Consider the following 26,163-nt stretch of genomic DNA (forward strand, 5'->3'; position numbering starts at 1 on the left):
TCAAAAGTGAGTTTATAGAAATATAAACAGTTATACAATCACCTGGAAGGAAGCCGCAGCAGGAACGCAGTAGGTCTGTGTAGGGCAAGCATGCAATTGTGCTGTTATCAACTTTTATTCCTGTAGATCAGCCAGTAGAATCATAGAGTTGGAAGAGACCACAAGGGCCATCGAGTCCAACCCCCTGCCAAGCAGGAAACACCATCAGAGCACTCCTGACATATGGTTGTCAAGCCTCTGCTTAAAGACCTCCAAAGAAGGAAACTCCACCACACTCCTTGGCAGCAAATTCCACTGTCGAACAGCTCTTACTGTCAGGAAGTTCTTCCTAATGTTTAGGTGGAATCTTCTTTCTTGTAGTTTGGATCCATTGCTCTGTGTCCGCTTCTCTGGAGCAGCAGAAAACAACCTTTCTCCCTCCTCTATGTGACATCCTTTTATATATTTGAACATGGCTATCATATCACCCCTTAACCTCCTCTTCTCCAGGCTAAACATGCCCAGCTCCCTTAGCCGTTCCTCATAAGGCATCGTTTGCAGGCCTTTGAATTCAGGTAAAGGCAGTAATTCAGGTAAAGGCAGTTTCTCATAATTCCAAGGATGAGAAACTATGAGATGAAATTGTTTAATATACACTTTACTGCTACTTCTCCTTTTGACCTGCAATACTCTATTGAGAGATGCTTGTTCGGCTAATACGGTTAGTCTATGAAGAATGGAGTGCAAAAGCTTGGGTAACAAAAACATTGTTTTCAGAAGCTCTTATTGTAATTTTTTCTAAAACATTTGCTGATTGACTGTGCTTAGCTTCTGACACTGTTGATTGGTGAAACCGATATTCATATTTATTTAAACTAGAGCAGTCAAGCCCCATGGTCCTCTTCATTTATTTTCATGATAGTGCTTTTGAAAAATCATTCCCATGAAAGCAGGTGCAGGAAAAACATTCCAGCACAGTTGATCTTTTTGTAAATGATTCAGTTTCTTACTTCCTTTCCCATTGAGATAGCTAGTCATAGGCCCAGAAATGGAAACAATAGGAGCTACCTACGTTAGAAGAATGGAGAACAAAAATGATTGACTACGCAGAATTGGACAGAATGACAGGAAGGACCTGAAACCAACAAGATCAAAGATTTGCAGAAGATTGGGAAAAATTTATTGAATATTTGCAAAAATTAAGTGATAATCAGATTACGTTTGTAAGTTTCAATGAAGCATTGTGATGGGAAATATATTAAAAGGGGATGAAGTTTGACAGTAATAATATAAACAACAAAATAGAAATGTGTTTAAAGTTAAAATATGAAGGATTTACAGACAAGTTGAGGGAAGTCGAAAAAAGAGAAATAAGATGCAACTAAGATGTATGGACTGTATAATTTTGTTTTGTATTTGAAAATTAATAATATATATATATATGTAAAGAGATAGCTAGTCATAAAATGGCACTACCGGTATTCCAAGACCAGCTCTGTCTACCATTCTTGCGAGAAGTTGCAAACATAGGATAGAAGACAGACAAAGGTTTTGAAGATAGTTGGAAGTCTGAAAGAGGTGCTGTTTCCCATGATACACACACCTGGTTCCTTGCCTCCCCTCTTGCCACTGGAGACAAGGGTTGCCCATTTCTAAACTGCTTGTAAATCCAGTTTGCTAGAAGCAACAGTGGAATGAGGGAACACATCATGAGCAACTACCTTAAACTGTCTGAAAAAGCTATCATCTCTCTAGTCCATCGGGATGAGCAAATCTGGAATGATGTCTGATTTCTCTAAGTTTCTCATTTGCCACTCTTTAAAGTTCAGTTTCCCAGTCTTTAAGTGCAGTTTTCCACATTTCCACATCAGTTTGCAATTTTTTAAAAAATTCTCATGAAAACTCGTCAGCATTGTAGTGCAAATTTCTCATTGAAATATAGTTTGCCTACGATACATGATTTTGCAAAGCAGTTTCCCCCAGGATAATGCATTTGGTATGTTGCTGTTTTCACCAATGTACGCATTTTTATGCATAATCTCTCCTAATAAATGCAGTTTCGTACACATTATTTGTTTGGAGAACTATGCAAGATTTGGAGCAGTGGGAATTTCAAAGGATGGATGTGTTTCAGTTCATGCATTGTTTCAGGAAGTGTTAATTAGGTAGGGCAGAGCTTTCCAAACAGTGTGTCATGACACTTTGTGTCGGATGCAGTGTGTAGGTGTGTCGCGTGAATGCTCCCTGCGTTCCTCCCAGGGCAGGAAAGAGGTTAGTTTAAGTTAGTAAAACTGAGTTACTGTGTCACGAAATGATGCATGTCTAAAAAGTGTGTCACAACATGAAAAGTTTGGAAAGCTCTGAGGTAGGGTTTGCCTTTAAATATGAACTGATTGAATCTCCCCCCCCACCGCCCCGATAGTAATAATACTTCACCTTATCTTCTAAATTCCCAGAGTCTTCTTTTGCTGTTCCAAGTGAAGATCAAGATGCTGCTCAGCTATTTGCCATCTAATCTGCCTGTTTCATTTTCTTGCTCCTGTCCAGGGGCACTGAGTTTTGCCCGACACTGGGAGGGCTCATCATGTGCGTGTGGGGTCACATGTGATGTCACACGTGTTGAGAGGAGGCTATGAGGCTCTCCAAGATTGGGGGGGGCTCAGCCCTGTCCTCACATACTTCGGGGGGGGGGGTCCGAGGTGTCCTCAGCCGCATAGGGTTAGTATCCATGGTCCTGTCCCTGACTTGCCTTTCCTCTAATTATCTCTCCTTTTGGTGGGCTGCATTCTGAAGTTTGGATTATGCTTCCAGCTGCCGTGATGGTGCCATCATTGGGAATTGCTGAGTTTTTCTCCCATTGGTATTGAAGGTCACCAGGTTTGGTTAGGTCAATATTTAGAAGAACGTCACATTCATTAGTGATGCCTAATGTATGCCATCTGTAAGCAATTCAGAAAGACATCATTCAGTTTAAAAGTCAACATGCAGACAGCATTTCACATACTTTGTGCCAGATTTTGAAAACTGTCCCACTGCTTCGGTCGGAGGGGTTGCAAAACTCGTAATGAGCATGAACATGACGTGCATTGAATGAATTCCATTCTCTAATTTGAACTCATTCACTGTACAATTCAGCAAATGCTGTCTAGATTCTGTTTATCCAGGTACAACACTCCTATTCATGGCGACTCTTCCAGGAACTCTTAACTGAAAGAAGACAAATGACTTTTCATTAGTGTAATTATTAGCGGGCAGCATTTGCACAGCCCATTCAAAGCATCTCATGTAAGATTTCCTTGGTAATATTGCAGAGTAGCATCATTTTTAAGACTAGAAACTCAGTATATTCAATTTAAAAGGAAGGATTGTTGCTCATTTATACGGATTCCCTTCTGAATAAATGCATTTGGAAGCAGACATAAGGAAACAATCAAGACTCTGTTAACTGCATTATCATATGTTGTTATAAGTATACTAACGGTGCATTCCCAGCCACAATTTCCTTATTTATCAATTTATTTGATTTCTGGGAAATGGTCTTAAGACATCTGAAATCATTTTATGTCTGAAAATTAGGAGTAGTAGCCTTTACCAGTAACTAGAATAGTAGGTATTGAACAAAACAAATAGGCCTGATTTGCATGCTGTGGTAAGCCAAACTTAAATGTTGTAAGACACTCGTATTTTGCTGCATCAGACCAACGTTGCTACCCTTCCAGAATTCTGTTATTCAGATAGTCTTCCCATTTCAACCCAATCCAAAAGAACTGTGTGACGAGTTATGGGTGGGCAAGCAACTTCTTCAAAATCATTCTCATTACAACAATTAGCAGTCAGAATTCTGCCGTTTCCTTTGTCTGTTTGAAGAACTGAGCAGATCCCCAGAGTAAACATAGGATTTAGAAAGCCTACGCTTATGTACAGGTGGTGCTGTGGTCTAAACCACAGAGCCTAGGGCTTGCCAATCAGAAGGTCAGTGGTTCGAATCCCTGCGACAGGGTGAGCTCCTGTTGCTTGGTCTCTGCTCCTGCCAACCTAGCAGTTCGAAAGCACATCAAAGTGCAAGTAGATAAATAGGTACCACTCTGGTGGGAAGGTAAACGGCGTTTCCATGTGCTGCTCTGGTTTTGGTGTTCTGCTGCACCTCATGACCCGGAAGCTGTCTGCGGACAAACGCTGGCTCCCTCGGCCAGTAAAGCGAGATGAGTGCTACAACCCCAGAGTCGTCTGCGACTGGACTTAACGGTCAGGGGTCCCTTTACCTTTACCTATATGCTTATGTTCAAATTGGTTTTTAAGGGTATGCATGCACAACTTTTGCTAGGATCCTGTGCATCTTAGAGGGCAACTTTTCAAGTAACTGTTGTGCCATGCATAAAAGCACGTGTTCTCTTTCCTTCCCCCTTAAGCACTTCTGAAAATAAAAAAATATATTTAGTCTTCTACTTTATTTCTTATGTGTCTCTCTGACTGTTTTAGGAAAAGCAGCACTCATAACTTGTTTACTTCTGCTTTGGAAAGCTATAGTAGATAAGGAAATTAATAATACTTCCCCAGGGTGACACTACTTGATCACATTTTCTTAGCTTTACCTAGAGACTTTAATCATAAATCTTTGTGTTACTGAAACAAATAATGGGATGAACACAATAGGGATAACTGTGCACATTGTGGCATAATTTATTCTTTATTGGCAATTAGCTTTCTTATAATTTGTTGATTTTGCCAATTCACAGACACAGCTGAATGTTTGACCCCAAAATAAGTGGCAGACTGCTGCATAAATGGCATGGGCATGGCTTCATTACTTCATTAGTAGCCGGAGCAACTCATAAACCTTGATTTTTATGTGCTTTAAAGATATGTCCAGAGATGGTAACAATTACATTTTGAATATTGAAATTGCTGAAGTTTGTAATTATCTGATTTGTTAGTATATTTGTCCTGGTCATAATGCTCAGCTATACAGTATTCTGAATCAAGAGTAATTTCTCCCAGAAGTTCTTATTTGGCTTGGAATCTGAAATATGCCCTGTCACTATTCAGCAGACAGTGTGCCCTAAGACAGCTGTTTGGGCACATATTCAGGATTTATTCATGTCAATCTCTTACTGTTGTTACACCACTCATTGATTGCTATGAGACTACACGAACTATGAAGTCAGCTGTCATGTAATGTTAACCTTATTCATGCTTAAACGCAAGTAAACTTAAATTACTGTGAACTGTGTAACTACATTACTTGACGATCTTCATTGTTTCATTCTTAGGTTTTGTGAAATTATATGCTCCCATCATCCAGCTCTAAAGTCCTTTCTTGTCCAAAGGGGTGTTTCTTTTGGGTTTGAATTTCAAGTTGTGCACTACCATGGTTGGTAGGTGCAAGACAGGTGAAAACATACCATAATTCTCAGAGATGAATGCAATTATGTGTATGTTACGGCACCATCAGCACATGTCAGGGCTGGTTCAGCTGCAAGTCCGCACAGAAACTCAGTAAAGTTGACCCTTTATTCAAGGAAACAGAATACAAACAGAGAACCTGTAAATGCAAAAAAAAAATTGCAAGAAAAATAATGTTATTCCCTTTTCTGTCCATTATTAACTTGCTAACTTGTAGCAAAACTCTGTCCTCATGTGGTCACCTTATTCCATTGTGCTTTGTTTCTTTAAAATAAATGAACTGAGGCTGCAATCCTGAACACACTGACTAGGGAGTAAGGCCCAGCAGGTCTTACTTCTGAGTAAGCATGCTTACGATTGCAATGTCACTCAGTGCCGCATAAATGCAGGCGAAATTTAGAATGCTGCATTAATGCACTAATTAATGAGCTCCGGGGATGGAGCAAATTAAAACTATTTTTCAACGACTGTTTAACTCACAAAGGGGAAACTGCAGTAGATATAAAAGATGATGCTACCTAGGAAAGGCAGCTGGAAACTTGGCAAGCCCACGTTTAGAGGTTTCATTTTTCATTGCTTTTTCTGCAGAGTTTCAATTCTTGCAGAATGAATCAGCCTATAAAGTGTTGGGCAGAAACCTCAGTATTCATTATGTGCTAGGTACATTTACTATTGTTTCTTCATGAGAACTTTTATCATTAAGTTAATGTTAAGGAGGACTCTTTTAGTTTCCCCCATTGCAGTTCCAATCAGGAGTGCTTCTAGACTTGAATGGGCTGTCCAAGCAAAGGGCCAGTAACTTCAGAATTCTTCTGCAGATTTACCACTGTGAGCCCCCCCCCCCATTTACAACCTCCCACAATATGGAAACATGGTGTTGTTCTAGGACAACGTGGGGAATTTAAAGGGTGGGTGTCATTTAACCACCTAGTAGCACTGGAGGAGGGACGCGGGTGGCGCTGTGGGCTAAACCACAGAGCCTAGGACTTGCCGATCAGAAGGTCGGCGGTTCGAATCCCCGCGACGGGGTGAGCTCCCGTACCCTGCTCCTGCCAACCTAGCAGTTCAAAAGCACATCAAAGTGCAAGTAGATAAATAGGTACCACTCTGGCAGGAAGGTAAACGGCGTTTCTGTGCGCTGCTCTGGTTCTCCAGAAGCAGCTTAGTCATGCTGGCCACATGACCTGGAAGCTGTACACCGGCTCCCTCGGCCAATAAAGCGAGATGAGCGCCACAACCCCAGAGTTGGCCACAACTGGACCTAATGGTCAGGGGTCCCTTTACCTTTACCTAGGAGGAACAGGGGGGGGAAAGCACACCACCCCCAGCGGCACGATCCCGGTGGGGTGCCATCGCAGCTGCTCCCCCCGTTCTGGGCGCCATGCCCCTATAGGCAGCATGCCACACCCCTGGGATGTGTGCCAGCCACCCCACCCCCCCGCCTGCTTTCCACCCCCGCCGGAGCTTGAAGCTCTGCCACTGCCTAGTAGCCACCTGCTGCTAAATCAAAACTAAGCTAGGAAATGCAGGTGGGGGGGGAGAGAAGGTGGACCCAATCAAGTGAAGGCAAGAGCACTCATGGGCCCTTAGCAGTTGCCTGAGTGTGCTGAGTGCATGATTCCCCAAAAATGCATTGTTTGCTGTAATAAAATAATGCAACATTCTCTTACCGCTCATTTTCCCTGAATAAGGGATCCTTGCTGTGATCTTGCTATGTGCAGGTGGCTCACCCAGCTAAGCTGAGCAGCTGCAATGCAACACTCTGCTGGCTGTGCCACGTCTGATTGCAGACAGAGGTCCGAAACATACCTAAAAGAAAAGACAGATCTTCAGGCACCACAGGGCACAGAACACGCTTTGCTGTGTAAAGTCTTGCCGCAAGGAAATAATTTCAGGATGATTGCGTGGCGACCACTCAAAAGTTATGTTTTTAGCGTGGGGTTTTATTTATGTCACAGGACACGTGCAATGTAAAAACTCATATTCCTCCTCAACGGGAGGGCGAGCTGACTGTAACATATCTCACCACGCTGATCACCAGGGTTCATTTTGCTGCTAGGGCTGGCTAGGCATATGTCATCGTCCTCATCACTCCATGTACATCCATCTCGAAGTTGCATGCTTTGTGGAAGAGGATGGCCACCTCATATAGAGTTCTAGGGTATTAGACAGCTGCTAGAACAGGAGTCGGCAAGGTTTTATCTTGCCTGGGCTGGTTCACTCCAGCGGAGATCCCTCTGTGGGCCAGATTGCGAGTGAGCGAGTGTGCAAGCGATTTCCGGCGTCTGTGCAGACGTGAATTCCGGCGCCGCAGAAGCGAGTCGCCGTGTCAGTTTCGCGCAATGTGCAGGGACTTGCCTAGCGGGTGGCACAGTTCAGGGGCAGCTTGTGGGCCGGTTAAATGATGGCCGTGGGCCGCTTGTGGCCTATGGGCCTTAGGTTGCAGACCCCTGTGCTAGAACCTCCATGCAAGTTCATATATTCCTCCTTCTACATTTTAAATTTCTCACTAGAGAGTTTGACTCATCTGTATGTGTTTTTTAAAGCGATATTTTAAATAATTTTTTAAGTTCATTTATTGTTTCTATTTTGTTACAGAGATTCCAGAAGATCCAGTCATTGCAGAAGAGTATTATAATGATGCATTCGATTCATGCTCAGAAACAAGTGAGGAGGAGGAGGAGGAGGAGGAGGAGGAGGAAGAGATAGAAGTCGAAGAGATGGTCACATCACACACTGTGTGTCAAACAAACCGGCAGGTATACACTTGCTTTTCAGCTGCCCGTTGAACATAGACCATTAAGACAGCACTAAGTAAACATGCAGTGGTACCTTGGTTTAAGAACAGCTTAGTTTATGAACAACTTGGATTCAAGAACACTGCAAACCCAAAAGAAGGTGTTTTGGTTTGTGAACTTTGCCTTGGAAGCAGAATATGTTCCGCTTCCTGTCGAGTGTGTTCCATTTGTAAATTGAGTCCCTTGCTGCTATGGGAAAGCATGCTTTGGTTTAAGAACAGACTTCCAGAACGGATTAAGTTCGTAAACCAAGGTACAACTGTTTTGAAAACTCCCCGATGTAGGCTGCAACATACATACGGTTCCTCACTTTTATTACTGCAACTTGTATTCCCTCCCCCTTCCTAATCCAAACTTTTCCTTTGATTTCCATGTAGAATGTAAAGGTATTATATAATCACGAGTGGCAGTTAATTGTGTTTTGAACAGGATTGGCTGTGATTCAGTATTTCCAAAGGCATCCAATATAAAATAGAATTTTGAACAATGCAGAGTTAAATTCAGGACTGGCAGTCAGACTGGGGCAGAGTGACATTTTGTCAAGCCTTCACGGTTCACATTTTGTCATGTCTTTGTGGTTCACATTTCTGTGACAAGAAAAATTAGGGGAGAAATGGATGTGGTTTTATTGACACCTCTGCCAGAATTTGATTCTACTCTTTGTGCCTGTTAGTTTTCCACCCAGTGCACACACATAAATTTCTCTTGTCATTAATGGATGAAGCAACTATACAATCAGGCGAGAGCTATACAACCCTGGCACAATCGCATCTAGCACCTTATCAATAAAACAAGACAGTCTCATCACCTTTCCCTTATGTCAGCATATTTGATCTTTTCCTTCTTCTAAATCTCCATTCTTCAACATCAAACAAACTCTTGTTTTCAGCTTTGTAAACTGAAAACACTGCAGCCTGGGCCAAAAATGATCACCAGTGATGAGACAGGCTAGATGCTACTATGGGATGTGTGTTAAAGTTTTCCTCCATACAATCACAATTTAGAAGTCTCTGGTCTTCCTTGAGATTGCTTACCTTTCTTTCATTCCCTTCAGCTTCTGGTTCATCCTTTGGAGGCTGAATCTGTTCAAATGTGTCTCTGTGATGGTGGCCCCTGGCCCTCAAAGTATGTTAAGCACTAGTTTCTCCTTGAACTGAATAGACAATGTTAATAGCAGCAGGGCAGAGCAAGGTTTATGAGTGAACATAGAAATAATATTGGTGCAGAAAGACCATATTAACTATATAGAGCAGCCAAACAATGCTTATCTAACCCCTGAGCAGAATGAATATCCGCTGTGCATATCTAGGAGGCATAGTTCTTCTGTACCAATGGTAAAAAGGTAAAGGGACCCCTGACCATTAGGTCCAGTCGTAGCTGACTCTGGGGTTGTGGCGCTCATCTTGCTTTATTGTCCGAGGGAGCCGGCGTACAGCTTCCGGGTCATGTGGCCAGCATGACTAGCCGCTTCTGGCAAATCAGAGCAGCGCACAGAAATGTCATTTATCTTCCCGCTGGAGCGGTACCTATTTATCTACTTGCACTTTCACGTGCTTTCGAACTGCTAGGTTGGCAGGAGCAGGGACCGAGCAATGGGAGCTCACCCCGTCGCGGGGATTCGAACCGCCGACCTTCTGATCGGCAAGTTCTAGGCTCTGTGGTTTAACCCACAGCGCCACCCGCGTCCCCTGTACCAATGGACTGGGACTCAAAACAAATTTGTTGGCATAGACCATATTCTCCTTCTATCTCACAGGACTGGCAAAAGATTTAAAACAGTGGTGTACAGTGATTTCTGATGATTGTAACGTTTGCCTCTTAGCATTTCTCTCTCTCTCTAACAAATACTGCTCATATGGTGATGTTCCCAAGCCCAAGGTCTCTTTGTTTTCCTTCTGATTACAGGACAGTGATGTTGAAGCAATGGTCAGGTACATGGAGAACATCCTAAACACCAGCTGTCTAGGTAAGATGATGTGTCCTCAATTTAGGAACAGTTTGATAACAATACTGAACATTGAATTGATTTTTCTTTCTCTCCACGACACTCAGAAGACCCATAAAAACAAATGGTGCTTCTTCTGTCAACCTTTACAGACCACACAAAAGTGTCTTTCCTTTGAAAGAAAAGCTCATTTCCAATAACTTCAGCTCCAAAACTAGCATTGGAATCTTTTTGAGTCTGCAAGCTTAACAGAAAGAATACTGATCATAAGGAATATTTGATTTCAGACTAGTATTATTATGAATTTCTTTTATTTGTTTCATTATTATTATTATTATTATTATTTTGCTTTTCTACATTTAGTATGTGGTGCACAACAACAAAGTTAAAAATGTGACGTTAGAAACCATTTAAAAAAGAATAATTAGATTCATGGGTAGGAAAAACTTGATTAAAATAAAAATTTACCATTTATCTTTCATCACATTAAGGTCATACTCAATTGATTCCAATGGATATTAGCATATGTTGCCTTGAAAGAAAAAAAACATTAAAGTCAATTCATTTGGAATTAATTTGGGATTGGATACGATCCATCACACTCTTTTAATATATCACATTTCCCCATAGACAAGTTTGTAACAAGTGTAGATTTAAATGTGCAGGACTTAACTCCTAAATTCCTGCCTATTTCGTTTAGCTGTGTGTTTAGTCACTGTATATTTTTACTTAATATATATATATTATTTTACTGTATACATATTACTTAATGTATTTAATAAATTGACTGCAGTCCATGAAAACCTATGCCATAATAATTGTGTTAATTTTTTAACTCAAGATTAGCAAAACTCGTTGTTGCTTTTGCTGCAAGAAACTGGCATAAGTATCCCTCTGCATGGTTCAGTTCCTCTAGATATGCTGGCAATTGCCTATATTCCATTAGGGATTATTGCTGTGATGTCGATAGCCTTATTAACACATGCTCCATTTTATCCTCATAGATAGTTTTATGGAGTATGAACCAAGGCCAGATAAGGGCTCCTTTTATACTGAGTAGAACCTACTTCTACATGCAATGATGAAACAAAGCTATAGGAAACCTATGGCATCAGATGATCAGCAGTAGGTTTCAAAGGAGCATGTAAACAAACCAACATGTCTGTTGGTCCTGTTCCCAGCCTCCACTTGTGTATCCAAAGCTGTGAACACAGCTGTCAGGGACTCAGCGGGAGCGCAGGGAGGAGAGGAGATGGAGAGCGAGGGGGAGCAATCCGAGGGCAGCGTAGGAGAGGATGACAGCAGCCCGATAGATTCCGTGAGCCTCTCCAGCGAATCGGAAGATTCACAGAAGGGGGCGCCGATGGGCAGGGCAAGGGGGGACCCAAGGGGGACACCCCAGAAACAAGGGGCCAGCGGGGACTCCCAGAGCAGCAGTTGGAAATCAGGACCAGCTTCCCCACCAGAGCGTAGTGGGGGGGAGGAGTCCCAGGTATCAGAGCCCACATATTCACCACCAGCGAGAGAAGATGAGTCAGGGGTGGCCACGCCTCCATCGGAGAGTGAGGGAACGGTCAAGAGGAAAGTTGCAGGCTGGGCGCGCGCGCCAAGTTCAAATGTACAGGCGAGCGGCACAGAAGGTAGCCCGGATAGGGAACCAGGTCCTAAAGCCCGCCGGAAGGAGGGGGAAGAATCATCAGGGTCAGCGTCAGAGGAGTCCAGAAAGGATGAAACCCTAGCGGGCAGGAGGGCCCAGAGGAGAAAGGAACTTAGGAAGAGGTGGAGCAAAGCAAGAGTCTTAAACTGGTGTGGAAGGGGCGGAGACTCAGACGGGACTTCGCCGGTCTAGGGTTGAGACGTAGAGCTGCGCGCTGCGGCTTTAAAATGGAAACTGAACCTCAATAAAGACTTTTGTACATAACTACAGCCTAGCGTTGGTCCTCTGTGAGCTGGGACCTAGAGGCAGCTCTGACAACAGCCTTCACTTATACAACTTGTATGCACAGAGGCTTTGTTCAGAACTTTGGCTGAATGTATAAAGGTTGGGGATGAAGCCAACATGGACATTAATCCCACTCTTCCATGCCAATGCAGTCATATCCCTAGATAGGATGCCTAAATTAGCTACAAAAAGCTATTTCCTCACTGAAAGTACATGAGTAGGGTTGCCGTATTTCAAAAAGTAAAAACCAGGACCCCCCAAAAGCTGTCAAGCTTTTCCTTTTTTTACAAAAAACCCCACAATTTTTCAATTGACTTGTCTAAGATCCAGGACAAATCGCCACCTTTCAGAAATTCTCCCTGGACGTCATGAGGCCACCAACTTGCAGAAGCACATCAGGCCTGGGACTGATCAGTGCTTAGATGTGACTTCTGGGAAACAGAAACATGCCACATTTGGTTCTATGCTGAAAGAGAAATGGAATATACATGTAAGGGCAGGAGGAAATCATGAGTCTAGTTTAGCAGTCTTGGACCTTGAGTGGGCTTTTCTAGCTCCAACATGCTATCCACCCAGTGCTATTTTTCTAGAAAAAGAGGTGCTGGAACCATGAATGCCTGCCTTGTTCTCTTATAACAGCAATGTCACCCACCTGAGAGGTGCTGGAACTCAGTTCCGGCTGATAAAAACCCTAAAACCTCCTCAGATGGTACTTAAGTTTCTTCTTGTTGTTTAGCTGTGTCCGACTCTTCGTGACCCCAGGCACTCCTGTCTTCCACTGCCTCCTGCAGTTTGGTCAAACTCATGTTAGTAGCTTCGAAAACACTGTCCAACCATCTCGTCCTCTGTCGTCCCCTTCTCTTTCTGCCCTCAATCTTTCCCAACATCAGGGTCTTTTCCAGGGAGTCTTCTCTTCTCATGAGGTGGCCAAAGTATTGGAGCCTCAGCTTCAGGATCTGTCCTTCCAGTGAGCACTCAGGGCTGATTTCCTTAAGGATGGAGAGGTTTGATCTTCTTGCAGTCCATGGGACTCTCAAGAGTCTCCTCCAGCACCATAATTCAAAAGCACCAATTCTTCGGTGATCAGCCTTCTTTAGGGTCTAGCTCTCACTTCCATACATCACTACTGGGAATACCTTTAACTATACGGGCCTTTGTTGGCAAGGTGATGTCTCTGCTTTTTAAGATGCTGTCTAGGTTTGTCATGGCTTTTCTCCCAAGAAGCAGGTCTCTCTTAATTTCGTGGCTGCTGTCACCATCTGCAGTGATCATGGAGCCCAAGAAAGTAAAATCTCTCACTACCGCCATTTCTTCCCCTTCTATTTGCCAGGAGGCCATGATCTTACTTAAGTTTCTAAGCGAACTCAAATCCACTTCTGCCCAGGCTTAGAAGTGGAGTTAAACCGAGCATGTTCTTTTCTGATCCAGCTGATGTGCACACATTTGCATTGCACATTTGGAGGGTGGGATTTTGTGTGTGCAGTTGGGAGTTTTGTAAATGCAAAGGCTCCAGAGCTATCAGGAATAGGAAGTAGGCAAGAGGGAGATATTAAACAAGTAGATAAACAAACTAAGTAAATTGAGTGAGAAGCCACCTTGGAAATTAAGGGGTATATACTGTAAATCAATACTTTAATAATTAAGTATGCTGGTTTAATTTGCTTTTTATTTTTATGGAAATCCCAATTTCTTTTATTTTCATTTGGTTTGGGGGGGGGGTTGGATAATGAAAAAGAAATGTGTCCATTTCCAATTTGCCACTAATTTGCATACAACCCCATGGGAGCTAAAGCATTCAGATACAAAATAAAAAAGCTGCAAAAGGTGCTTGTAGCCATTTAACACCAACTGAGTATATTCCCCACTTCATTATATAACTTAATTAAATAAGAGATTACAGCCTTAGGCCTGCAATGTAGACACTGCATCATCAGGAGCCAAGAAAAGATGTGATACCAACAGAAGAAACTGGAGAGGTTTTTTGGTAGCCATGTGTTAAATATTTGTGCCAGTGTATCTCCCTGAACACTGGATCATAGTCTAGTTAGAACAGGGGTAGCTGTTGTCGTGTCCAGGAGTGACCCAAGACATTTTGGCACCTGAAGCGAACCACAAAATGGCATTCCTCTCCCTGCCAGGGAAGAAGAGAAGGGCTGGGTGAATATCTAAATCAGGAACAAGGCAGGGAGGGAAGAAAGATCTACATCAGGCACTGCTGCCCCTGTAGATCCTGCTGCCTGAGGCAGTTTCTTCACCTTACCCTATGGGTGGACCGGCCCTGGTGGTGTGATCCAGATGTTGTTGGCCAACAGTCTGGGATTATTGGAGTATACTCAACATCTGGAGCACATCACATTATTTAACCGTGGGCTGGAGTGTCAGACTAGGACAAGAGCAAGCCAGGTTCAAATTATTGCTTAGCCATGAAGCTCTCTGGGTGACTGGGCCAGTCACTCACAGCCTGATCTACCACACAGGGTTGTTAGGAGGAAAAGATGGAGGGGAGGGAAGAGCTCATTGGAGGATAGGCAGCATATAAATAAACAATAGCAATGTAGCATCCAGGGATATCTTGTTTTCTGAACAATGTGTTTGTGACATAGTGGGGAGTGCTAAGACCAATCAATGCTCCTTCCTGGAGATCTGTATCCTTTCTCTAAAATACTTTAAAGCATTTTCATTATGATCTTTCTACATAGTTAAAAAGCCTATCTTGCTTTAGATGTCATATTATTGGGTCAGACAGCATCTCTCTCTCAAAATACCATATCCAGAACTTCTGGACTTTTGCATGTAAAAGTTAAAGCATTCTACTTGCCAGTGAGAATCACAGCCTCCGATTAAAGCAGAAACATAGTCCTTTTTTGGCTACAAATTTTTGATATGCCAGCAACCTTTACACATGGTGAGCCATCACACATATTAAATATGTAGTTATTTTCTGACACAACAGTTTGTGACATTGGACTGGTGCTTAAGTTTACCATGCCATGTGCTAAACTTTGATTTTCTAGTGTTAAACCCCCATCCTCGCCCTCCCGCACTTCATTTATGATTTATCCGTGTATTAGCTGATAAGAACAACCTTCAAACAAAAGGAACATTGCATTTGGTGTGTGGGAGGCTTAAATGGTGTGCTTGCGCTGTTTTGTGTCATGTGCGTAAAGCAGTTGGTGGAATTTAAAAAGATCAATGTTCAGTTCATTAACATTAATGAATGCTAATGTTCATTAAACATTTATGGATTGCAAGTTGCAAAACGATGCAATGTAGCTATAATGAATGGCCCAATGTGACTGTTTTTGTATCTTCTACAGTGCTCAAGTTATGTAACAATGGGATGTAATGCTTTGTGTAGAAGCTTATCTCGTCCCCACTAATATTACTATACAAACGTTTTCAAAAGTGATCTTGCAGGCAGAGCGCAGAGGCAATGCACAATGAAGGTGATCCATTTTATAGTCACATAATGTCTCCACGAGAGTATAAATTTACATGAATTGGAAAGAGTTTTGCAGCATTAAGCAAGAACTATTTTTGGCCTTCATTTTGCTGATGAAACATCTCGAGCTGATCAAAAATGTTTTGTTGTCCCCAGCGTTCTTTGAGAACAAATCTGTGCTACCCAAAGTGTACTTCTGAAGAAATGTTGCTGTTGAATCAGCTTTTGATTCTATGCAGGAAAGAGCTCACAGATTTAGCTGCCAGCAGTTCCTATAAAAGCAGTATTAACACACCAGCAATACAGCAGCCACATGTGGTTAGAAAGTTATGACGCTTGGGACGATGTCCGGGGCTAGGTTCAGTGTCTAGGGGATATTCTTCTTTTATTGAGTTCTGGCTCATGCCTCCACCCAGGAAACCTGGGACTCCAGTTTGGATGTCTAAACAGCAGTCATTCAACAACACACACTCCTAGGATGTATGTTCCAGCAAAAAGGCTGCAACAGCAACTGGGGTGCATTGCAATAAGGAATTCCAACCAGCAGAAAACAGCAGTGAAGCTCCTCCAACTCCAAGCCAATAGGAAGCACTAAGCCAAGTCCAAGATACTTGGGTAGCCCTATGCTTCCTCTCCTAGATATGTTTTCATCAAATAGTGATTCAGAAAGTAAAGGTAAAGGGACCCCTGACCATTAGGTCCAGTCGTGGCCGACTCTGGGGTTGCGGCGCTCATCTCGCTTTATTGGCCGAGGGAGCCGGCGTACAGCTTCCGGGTCATGTGGCCAGCATGACTGAGCCGCTTCTGGCGAATCAGAGCAGTGCACGGAAACGCCGTTTACCTTCCCGCCAGAGCGGTACCTATTTATCTACTTGCACTTTGACGTGCTTTCGAACTGCTAGGTTGGCAGGAGCAGGAGCCGAGCAACAGGAGCTCACCCCGTTGCGGGGATTCGAACAGCGACCTTCTGATCGGCAAGTCCTAGGCTCTGGGTTTAACCCACAGTGCCACCCGCATCCCTGATTCAGAAAGTAAAGCCTAGCAATTCCATGTTTTGAGCATACAGTGGGAGAGTGTTAAAGGTAAAGGGACCCCTGACCATTAGGTCCAGCCACGGACGACTCTGGGGTCCGCTTCTGGCAAAACCAGAGCAGCACACGAAAACGCCATTTACCTTCCCGCCAGACCTGTTTATCTACTTGCACTTTGACGTGCTTTCGAACTGCTAGGTGGGCAGGAGCAGGGACCGAGCAATGGCAGCTCACCCTATCGCGGGGATTTGAAGTTCAAACTTCCCTCCCCTTCATCAACAAAAAAAAATTGATTCCAGTCTCTCCCTGTTGTCCAGAGGTCACTTCTATTTAAGGGCAAACCTGCATCCAGCAGCACTCTTGCCAAGGCTATAGCTAACTGTCAAGATGGCAAAAGTGGCCCAGGCAGCCTTCTGTTTGTTAATATATTCCAACAGTTACAGCAAAACATGTGCAACTCTATCCAACATGCAAAAGGATGTGGCATGCAAGGCTCAGGTGTTATGTTTTCTCTGCACTTTCTGCTTCCACTATGTGGTGGAGTGTATTCTTTTCTCTACAGCTTGACAAAGCATTCCTGCCTAGAGGGGAGATGGGATTAGAAAGGCGAGCACATGTGTGACAGTTTCTATTTCTGATGTATATGCTTTATAAAATAATGCTACAATATGACAAAAGGGGGGGCAGGGGTTAAGGAAGAGCTGCAGAAACTAATCAGGGTCTATGAACAGAGCGCAACCCAAATCCCCACGGTGCTTGTAGAAATCCGTTCCAAGACTTCACACACAACTCATCTCTGTAAAGCTTCATAACAATGAATGAGCTGGTTTCTAACTTTATAAACTGAGCTAAATTATTTGTGCAAGATACATACGTTACTGGAGAGTGCAATAATGTTGCAATCAGGAACAGGTTTTCTTGATCCAATAGCCAGCACGAAGGCAAAAACCTAATTAAAAAAAATAAATGGGTTATTTAGTCCAACTTTCCAGAAAAGCTGAGAAGGATGCCTTTAATAACATCTCGCGTTAAAGGAATCTGAAGTATTATAGGGGTAAAAATACTTGGGGCATTGCTAGAATAAGAGTGTGCAGACTACGCAGATCACAGCGACACATCCTGCAAATATATATTCTTTATATTTTGCCATTAAGTTAAGACATCATGTCCATGGTGAACTAAAACAACAACAACAACATGTAGCTTAAGGTTGGTTTTGATCTGTATTTGGACTCTTAAGCATACACACATATGTCTTTAAAGGTAGTCTGTGCTGGGAAGATGAAGTTTAACCTTTTAACTGGTCAAAGGTATTTGTTTACTTGTAGCATAGCTGCTTTTCCCACACTCCTCATGCACCAGTGGAACTTCACCAATCTTTGTAGTTTCTAGAAAAATCCTCTGACTGCTACTTCTCCAGCTGTGCTTTCAATATTTGATGAAATTTGAAAAACTGAAAATAATAATAATAATAAAAACCCAAATTTGCTTCTTTGTGCAGTTTCTCCTAAGAGTTCCCCCCCACAAAAACATATTTTACAAGACATGGTGTAGATCTGGCATGTGCTATCATACTGAAACCGTCGCTGTCCCTGCTGAGCCAAGTTGCCTTAATGTGTTATTTAATAAGCTAATTCGTCTTTAATCAAGGCAGCGCTTCCCTGTGACAAAGGTGAATTGCTAGCCTTTTCTTGATTGTCTTTGAATAGTGCTATGGATCTGTAGTGATGCTGAGGGGAGCAAGGTGAATGAGGTTGTCCATCTCTGCATTGATCTGTAGGCGCTGGGACTGTCACCAGAGCGATTCCGCTGGGACCTGAACGATCAGGAGTGCTGAGCGGCACCACGGCTGCAACCAACCTGAGGAGCATGAGGGAGTAAGTTGCCTTTTTAGAGATGCTAGTTTTTGCATGCATATAACAAAAAAACAACAACTTTGATTCCAGAATATTAAGATTACAACCACATCTTTTCCAGCAGCAGTTTCGTATTATTTCAGGATGTTTTCTCTCTTATTGTCTGTCATTTCTTTTGAAGTGAGACATCATCTTGTCGATCTCTGCCTGTCTCTAAACTGGTAATTTTATCCTTTTGTGTTATTATCTTGGTGCAGATCTGATCAATCAGCTTTACATAGCCATGTCCAAAACACTGCTTTTAAGGTTGCCTTCTCTCTTTGACTGTGTGCAATCCTCCTTCTTTTGTATATAATTTTTATTTAATTTTCTGTTTTGCAATTTAAAACACTCATTTTACATCCTTAAAATATCAATGACTTCCCTTCTTCTCTTTCCAGGGTTCATTTAAATATTACAAATCCCTGCATATTTTACAAACCTATACCATTCAGTATTCCATTATTGCATCCATCAAAACTTATTTACACTGTTGAATTTATCTTAACGCTGCCAGTGGTTTCAGCTGTACCCAATTATTTCCCATATATTCAATAAACGTTTTCCATTCTTCTCTAAATGTATGTTCTTCTTATTTTCTTATTCTATGTTATGTCTGCAAGTTGTGCATATTCTGTCAACTTAAGCTGTCATTCTTCTTTGGTTGGGACCTTGCTCGTTTTCCATTTTTCGGCTAACAAAACATGGCCCACAGTAGTAGCATACATAAATAACCTTTTCTGACACATGGGAATTTCAGTCTGAATTATCCCCAACAGAAAGGACTCTGGGTTTTTTGGGGGAAAGTACTTTTAAACATTTTTTTTCAATTCATTATGGATTGTTTCCCAATACTCTTTTACCCCTTTACAAGTCCACCACATATGAAAAACCGTTCCCTCCACCCCTTTGCATCTCCAGCACTTATCCGATTCAGTCTTCTATATCTTAGCAAGGCTACTTGGAGTTAAATACCAGCTGTGTGCAATCCTATACACGTCTATTCAGAAGTATGCTCCATTGAGTTCAATTAACCTTTTCCCCAATTAAGTGGGAATAGGACCAGGGCTTCCTCTCCCCCAGCCAGAACTCACCAAATCTGGTTCCAGAACCTTTCAGGTGGGCACCATTGCTATTAAAAGAGAACAAGGTGAGTTTTCTAGAAAAGTGTTTTCTCTTTTTCTAGAAAAGGGCACTGAATAGGATTGCAGCTAGGCAGAGCAATCCTACTGGGGAGAAGCAGAGCGATGGATCGCTTGCAGAAGCGGAGTGCTATGGAGTCGATCCCAAGCTACCAGTGTCCCACCCCAAGCTTCCTGCTTGCTACTGCTGGTGAGAGTAGTTTTTGCCCACAGCTGTGGCATCTGCCAGGGCAGAACCTCCCCACCAATGGGACTGCTCTCGGCCTACTGTCAGCATTGCCCTTGAGCCAGTGCACCAACTGGATTCATGCACTACAACCCCGACTGGGCTAGGTGAGCTGGGTAGCACTGCCAGCGACCACCTTTCTCACAGGGACAGGTCACTGTGCTGTGGACTCACAGCTTAGAGCTGAGAGCACCGGATTCACTTGCACAATAATACAGTCGTTGCGCAGCAGAGTTTTGCAGAGTCTTGCAGAGTATAAACCACTCGGAGAGCAGCTCTGTAGAATATCTTCCTTTTATTCTATAGCTACAACTATGATACAAAACTATATACAGAGCTAAAAGATCTAAGCATAAATCAATGCTACACTGAGAGTCTGCAGCTGCTCTTAGCAGCAATCCTTATCTCTTGACACGATATCTAACACACTCTCTCTCTCCGATACACTGACTGACTCACACGCTGACTGACTCACTCACTGACTAAGTAGAAAGCAGAACATTGCTCCTCCTCTCTGTAGAATCAGCAGGCTCCTCAGGAGATTCTTGGATATGGGAGGGGTGAAATCTCCTCACCTACACAGATCCTAATCCCTCTCCCCCAGCCGTCAACATCATGGGCAGAGTAGAATTGTGTTCAACATCTCTCTCTCTAAATCTGTGAGCCACGTTTAAAAGCCTTTCAGAACCATTGGCATAAGGCTGCTCCACTTCCCTGTGGGGCGGTGTTGCGGGCAGGCCACACCCTCTCCCCATGCACAGCAGGGGCATGGCAGTGCCCCTGCATCATAGGGGAGTCCCAGCTGCATCACGCCCCCCAGCTGACCAATCCAGTTGTCCGAGGGCGTGGCTTACCGTACCTAAGCAGCCACACCACCAGGGAATTTCCCTCTTGGTTCCTGCTTCCCCTACTGGTGGTTGACCCTTACTGGACTACCTGCATGGTGGGCAAGAGTCAGATATAGTCGGTTCAATTCCAATGCCTAAGCCAATACCACTCACATTCTGTAACCAATAAAGTTGTGGCCTTAATTAGCACATTAACCTAAAATACTAGTGTCCATGTGTTTTATTATTCAACAAATGGGGGAGGGCTCAGGGCCTTGACCATAGCTGTCAACCTTCCTTTTTTTGGGTGGGAAATTCCCTTATTCCAGCACCATTTCCCACTGCTTCCCACTGCTATCCCGGATTGTTAGATATCCCATAGACTGTCCCTGAGACAGGTGAGGCTGCTGATCCCTTATTTTCAAATCTGAAAGTTGACACGCAGTAGCCATTGGGAGGCAACATGAGCTGAGTCCACTAAACTGCTGTTGGCAGCCTCCTGGCTGATTAATGGGAACAGAACTTTATTCTTGGGACTTATCTGTAGCTTCGTGATTTGGGCCCTTGTGTGTGCCTGACTACAGAATAACAAAACATGCATAATCGGCTTAGGCATTTATGCCACTCTCTTTCAGTGATGGAATCAAAAGAAAAGGAGGAAAATGACTCTAAATACATGGCGTCTCGTGTTCTTTTTACAAAGAAATCTAAGAATACATGCAATAAGCTCAGAGTTTAATGGCAGTGAACTGTATAGTGCAGTTTAAATATTCAAGAACATGTAGATGGGTACAATGGAAAAGCTTTCATGGACCAAAATGTAAGTAAATTAAAATTTTGCAGCACAGCAGTGACTGCTTCTCGTTCAGCCCCCAGCGTCTTCCACTCGGCAGCGCACCAGGATCAGGCACAAGGCATCATCATTACCTGCTGAGTCTAAGTAAAATTGTCTTTCAGAAGCTGCAAAAGAAAGGCATTTTGTGATATTTTTGTTCTTCCACCATGAATGGCCTTGTTTCTTATTGCTTGAGATCCAGAAGGATTATGTATAGAAGACCCTTAGGCCAATGGCGTTGGCATCAAATGCCCATGTCTCTTAAAAATTCAGAAAGAAAGGTCATGTTGAAGTAATTGATTGAGCACGGCATGATCTTTAAGATTAGCTGACAGCTAGCTAAGAAAAAGTCTACCTTTTCGTAGCAAAGCGGTACATAGTCCATGTGAGTGCTTAGAATAATGTTGAGACTTTCTAAATAGCTTCAATGTGCTCCTGTTGAGCTCAAAGGTTGTCTTACTATTGATTTCAGTGAGAACCCCCCTAACCAGTTCTTGGGTATAAAATCTTTCCAATAAGCACATTGAAATAAATCACTTTTATGTATGTTCTCTGTCAGCAAATTTCATAGTGTAACTTATGTCTGTTTGCCCTCTTTGGGCAGGCGGCTTTGTGGGCAGGCATGGTGTCTTCCTGCAAACTGGCCTATTGCCGGCCAGATCATAATCCTACCACAAAATTGGCCAATGGCAGCAGGAATCCAGGGGGCGTTACCTGGGCACAGTGCCAACTGACCAGTAGTGGCGCTTGAATGCCCAGAGGGGGGCTAGGGCCATACCACTCCTCCAACAGGGACCACTTGGGGGCTGCCCCAATTTGACGTAGGTCATAGGACATCTCCCCACCCTCCTGCTGCTGGCTTCACCCTTAGAAATCACTTACCTCAATGCCTACGGCCAAACCTTTCACATCTGTAACCAATAAAGTTGTGGCCTTATTTGATTCCAAAACTCAATGCAGTGGTACCTCTGGTTGCGAACGGGTTCCGTTCCAGAGGCCCATTCGCAACATGAAAAGAATACAACCCGAAAAGAACGCAACTACATCAGGAACAAGCGGGGTAGGGTGGAATAGAGATCTGCCATCAGGAACTGGGGGGGGGGGGTGTCAAATCAACCTTACTCCATGGCTGAAGTGGGAATCACAGCAGAACAATCCACAGTTTATTTCAACACAGTAATTCATGTTTGCTCTGATGGCACAGAGAAACGGTCATCGTTGCTGTCTATCAAACATATAAGCGTCTTTTCAACCTCAGGCTATTATTCTGGCATTCTGCATTATTATTCCACTGTAATATGTAATTGATTTGACAGCAAATCGTTTTATCCTTGGTAGAAAATTATACTTCTAAACATATATTTTTCAGGAATGGGGTTTGGAGTGTGTGTGTGTGTGTGTGTGTGTGTGTAAGCTTCAGAAGAGGGAGCAGTCGTCTTTGCCTTCCCCTTGTTCTGTTCTTAAAAATTAGCTAGGCATTTATGTTGACGGTGTCAGAAAAGAGCAAATGGCTTATACACACTATATACCAGGGGTGCCTCACCTTTGGGGGGCTGTGGGGCATACAATCCACGATCAGCCCGTGGAGGGATGGTATTATTGTTATTATTATTAATAAAGTTTATATACCACCCTTCCTCGGAGGATCAACAGCACTGGCAGCTTCTCATAGCACTTGCCAGCTCTGAGAGGAGCAAAGTTGTGCCATGAGGCTGGAAGTGCTATAATCTTTGTCCACGTTGCCTCTGGTTGACAACATAGTGTTGTTGCAGGTTAATGTTATCAATGCCCACAAATATTTTGGGAGAAGTAGCATGGCAGTGGCTCCAGCCACGTGACACAATTTCCCCCTCAGAACCTGGCCCTGATTTTTAAAAATTAAATTACAGTACAACCTCTACTTACGATCATAATCTGTCCCGGAGGCCCATCTGCTGGGCAAAACCGGACGCTAGTAGAGGCGCCATTGTGCGTGTGCGCATTCGGTGGCAGCGCACTTCTGCGCATGCGTAGATGGCGGCAGCCGCTTGTGCACATGCGCAAATGGCAGAAGCCGCTTCCGCAAATTGCAGCAAACCTAGTGTTTACTTCCGGGTTTGCCGCGGCCGCAACTTAGAAAGTCTGCGAGAAGAGGCGGATGTAAGTCGAGGTTCCACTGTAATAGGGCTTATGTAAGCATGGTGGGGGACGTGGGTGGCGCTGTGGGTTAAACCACAGAGCCTAGGACTTGCTGATCAGAAGGTCGGCAGTTCGAATCCCCGCGACGGGGTGAGCTCCCGTTGCCTCGGTCCCTGCTCCTGCCCACCTAGCAGTTCGAAAGCACGTCAAAGTGCAAATAGATAAATAGGTACCACTCCGGCGGGAAGGTAAACAGCGTTTCCGTGCGCTTTTCTGGTTTGCCAGAAGCGGCTTAGTCATGCTGGCCACATGACCCAGAAGCTGTACGCCGGCTCCCTCCGCCTATAAAGTGAGATGAGCGCCGCAAACCCAGAGTTGGCCACGACTGGACCTAATGGTCAGGGGTCCCTTTACCTTTAAGCATAGTGGAGCCCGCTAGGGTTCTTGGGCCTTCTTACCTGAGGGTGCCAAGTACTGGTATTAGATTTGGTCACTGAAGTGTTATCTTTTTGCCTTCTGTACACTGAATTGAGGTGTGGGTCTTGCTCTCTTCGGCTAAAACCCTCTATCCTATTAGGACAGCACAAGTATAATTTTCATTAATGAAGCATGCATATACAGTAGTAGCTCGGTTTACGAAATTAATCCGTTCCTGAAGTCCGTTCTTAAACCAAATCCATTCTTAAACAGAGGCACGCTTTCCCTAATGAGGCCTCCCACCGTCAGTGCCCTTCCACCGTTCAGTTTCCGTTTGTAGACTGAAGTAAAGTTCACAAACTGGAACACTACTTCTGATTTTGCGGAGTTCGTAAACTGAATCATTTGTAAGCAGGACTGTTCTTAAACCAAGGTACCACTGTATTAGATTTTAAAAGAGGAGATTCTGTTTTCAGAAGACAAATGCCATTTCCACTTTGTGGTGAACTACAGTCTTGCTCTCTTTTGGTAAGCATCTAAAGGATGATTTATGAAGCATGGCTGTGCTATCTACTTACTCCATGAAAATTGTTCAGTGCCTTTTTATATAATCCAGAGGCTGTAAATATATATGCATGTAGAAGCTGGTGTTGTGATAAAAGTATCTTACGGAATCAGATGTCAATATTTTCTCCATATATGTTGTGTGTGTGTTGCGATGCATGCATTAGTATTACACACACACACACCATTTTGTTCAAGTGCTATAGAAAGTTGCCAGATACAATATCTGTCCAATTATAGTAAATGATGGACTTCTATACATTATTTATAATCCAGCTCACTTGCTGGCGTTCGTTTTCTGTTTGACAGGTCAGCCATTCAGAAACTGGGAACAGAAACCTTTGAAAAAGTTTACGAATTCCTGCAACGAGCAAGAAAGCAGAATGCAAGTGAAAATGAAATCAGAGAATACCTAGAAAAAATGGTGTCTCGGGCAAGTGACTGCTTTGAAGTAGATCAGCTCCTCTATTTTGAAGACCAGCTGAAGGCTTCTGAAGATGCCTCCGTGTGACATTGAAGAATGGTTTTACTTGAATCATCAGAAATTACCATAATAAACGGGGCACTGTTCAGATGGAAGCAGGCATCATGCCATAGGGTGAGGGCAATGAGTAGCATGGAGACACTGACAGGAATTAATGTATGCCATTTTGCTATCTTCTTATTTGAGGCAAATAGTACTCTTACCATCTCCAGGCGAAATCAGGAGATCTTTGATTGATTCCTACAGCAGTATTGACACTTAGAACTCAATAATCATTGCCTCGCAAAATGCTGGATTATGGTTGCTGATCTCATGCATGCATATTTGAGTACTCCACTGGGAGAAACTGGGGTGTTCAAAACCTGCATTTCAGCCACGTTTCAAAATGATATGCAAGGAAATGCATGAGATGTGAGGTGCAAGGATAATATGGGATGAAGGGAAAAGAAAACACTTCACTTTGATTTACTTCTGCGGTGCAAAGTAGGAACTTTGTAAGAATTTTTTTAAATCAATGTCGGGGCTGAATCAGATGGTCTCCAGCAAACATTTTCAGTCTGACAAAGGTGGGAAAGGTTTCTAAAATCCCCCAAGAAGTTTGCCTCTTTTTGCACCAGTTTTCTGCTGTTTGCTTCTTCGATCAGCTGCAGCATTTTTGTCTGTTTCAAAATTAGATCCTCTTCCTTACAATCAGTTGGTACTGCAAAGGGAATATAATGAAGTATGGCTGACGCAGCCTGATGCCAGCTTCTTCTGCCTACATACCAGATGTTGGGAAGAGGGATGGGTTAAGGTTGCCTGAATGTGTGCCAGGGCTGCATTGCCACCTTCTCCCCGCAACACCTCCATGACAAAACAAACCCTACAAAAGATCTAAATAAAAAAGGGGGCGGGGTTAAAATATTTGCAGAACACGCATTGCAGGTGCGCTTTTGCCTTAGTAAATGAATTGCTTTGTAAAATATTAACCTGTAAATATCATGCTTTTTTCTGTTCATACCAGTGATCTGTGACCATGCTTTATCTAAAAGTCCTAACACCAGCCTTTCTCTTCCCATTTTGCAAATGGCACCCTTGTGAATTAAATAAATAAAAATAAAAATGCCACGCTGTTT

General features: G+C 43.3%; 1 protein-coding gene and 1 long non-coding RNA gene across 6 annotated transcripts in view; one reads left to right on the forward strand and one right to left on the reverse strand.

Annotated features, from left to right (window-relative positions):
- Positions 1-25,143, forward strand: part of NEK11 (NIMA related kinase 11) — an 87,247-nt gene extending 62,104 nt beyond the window's left edge. For 4 of the 5 annotated variants that reach the window (XM_079947309.1, XM_079947307.1, XM_079947308.1 and 1 more), the window contains 4 exons: positions 7,981-8,141; positions 10,086-10,146; positions 18,321-18,417; positions 24,874-25,143. In XM_079947309.1, coding sequence (XP_079803435.1) covers positions 7,981-8,141; positions 10,086-10,146; positions 18,321-18,417; positions 24,874-25,075 — 521 coding nt within the window. In that variant the 3' untranslated portion in view covers positions 25,076-25,143. The remainder of the gene's footprint in view (positions 1-7,980; positions 8,142-10,085; positions 10,147-18,320; positions 18,418-24,873) is intronic. The other variant, XM_079947311.1, reaches the window with a different exon arrangement.
- LOC307199571 lies at positions 2,636-10,836 on the reverse strand. The gene is made up of 4 exons (XR_013832071.1): positions 10,594-10,836; positions 9,215-9,333; positions 7,053-7,191; positions 2,636-2,918 (listed from the first exon to the last, which is right to left on the reverse strand). It is a non-coding gene; the product is annotated as an uncharacterized lncRNA (long non-coding RNA).
- Positions 25,144-26,163: the final 1,020 nt, after the last annotated feature.

This window comes from Podarcis cretensis, assembly GCF_951804945.1.
Source record: "Podarcis cretensis genome assembly, chromosome: 12".
In the NCBI taxonomy this organism is placed as follows: Eukaryota; Metazoa; Chordata; class Lepidosauria; order Squamata; family Lacertidae; genus Podarcis; species Podarcis cretensis.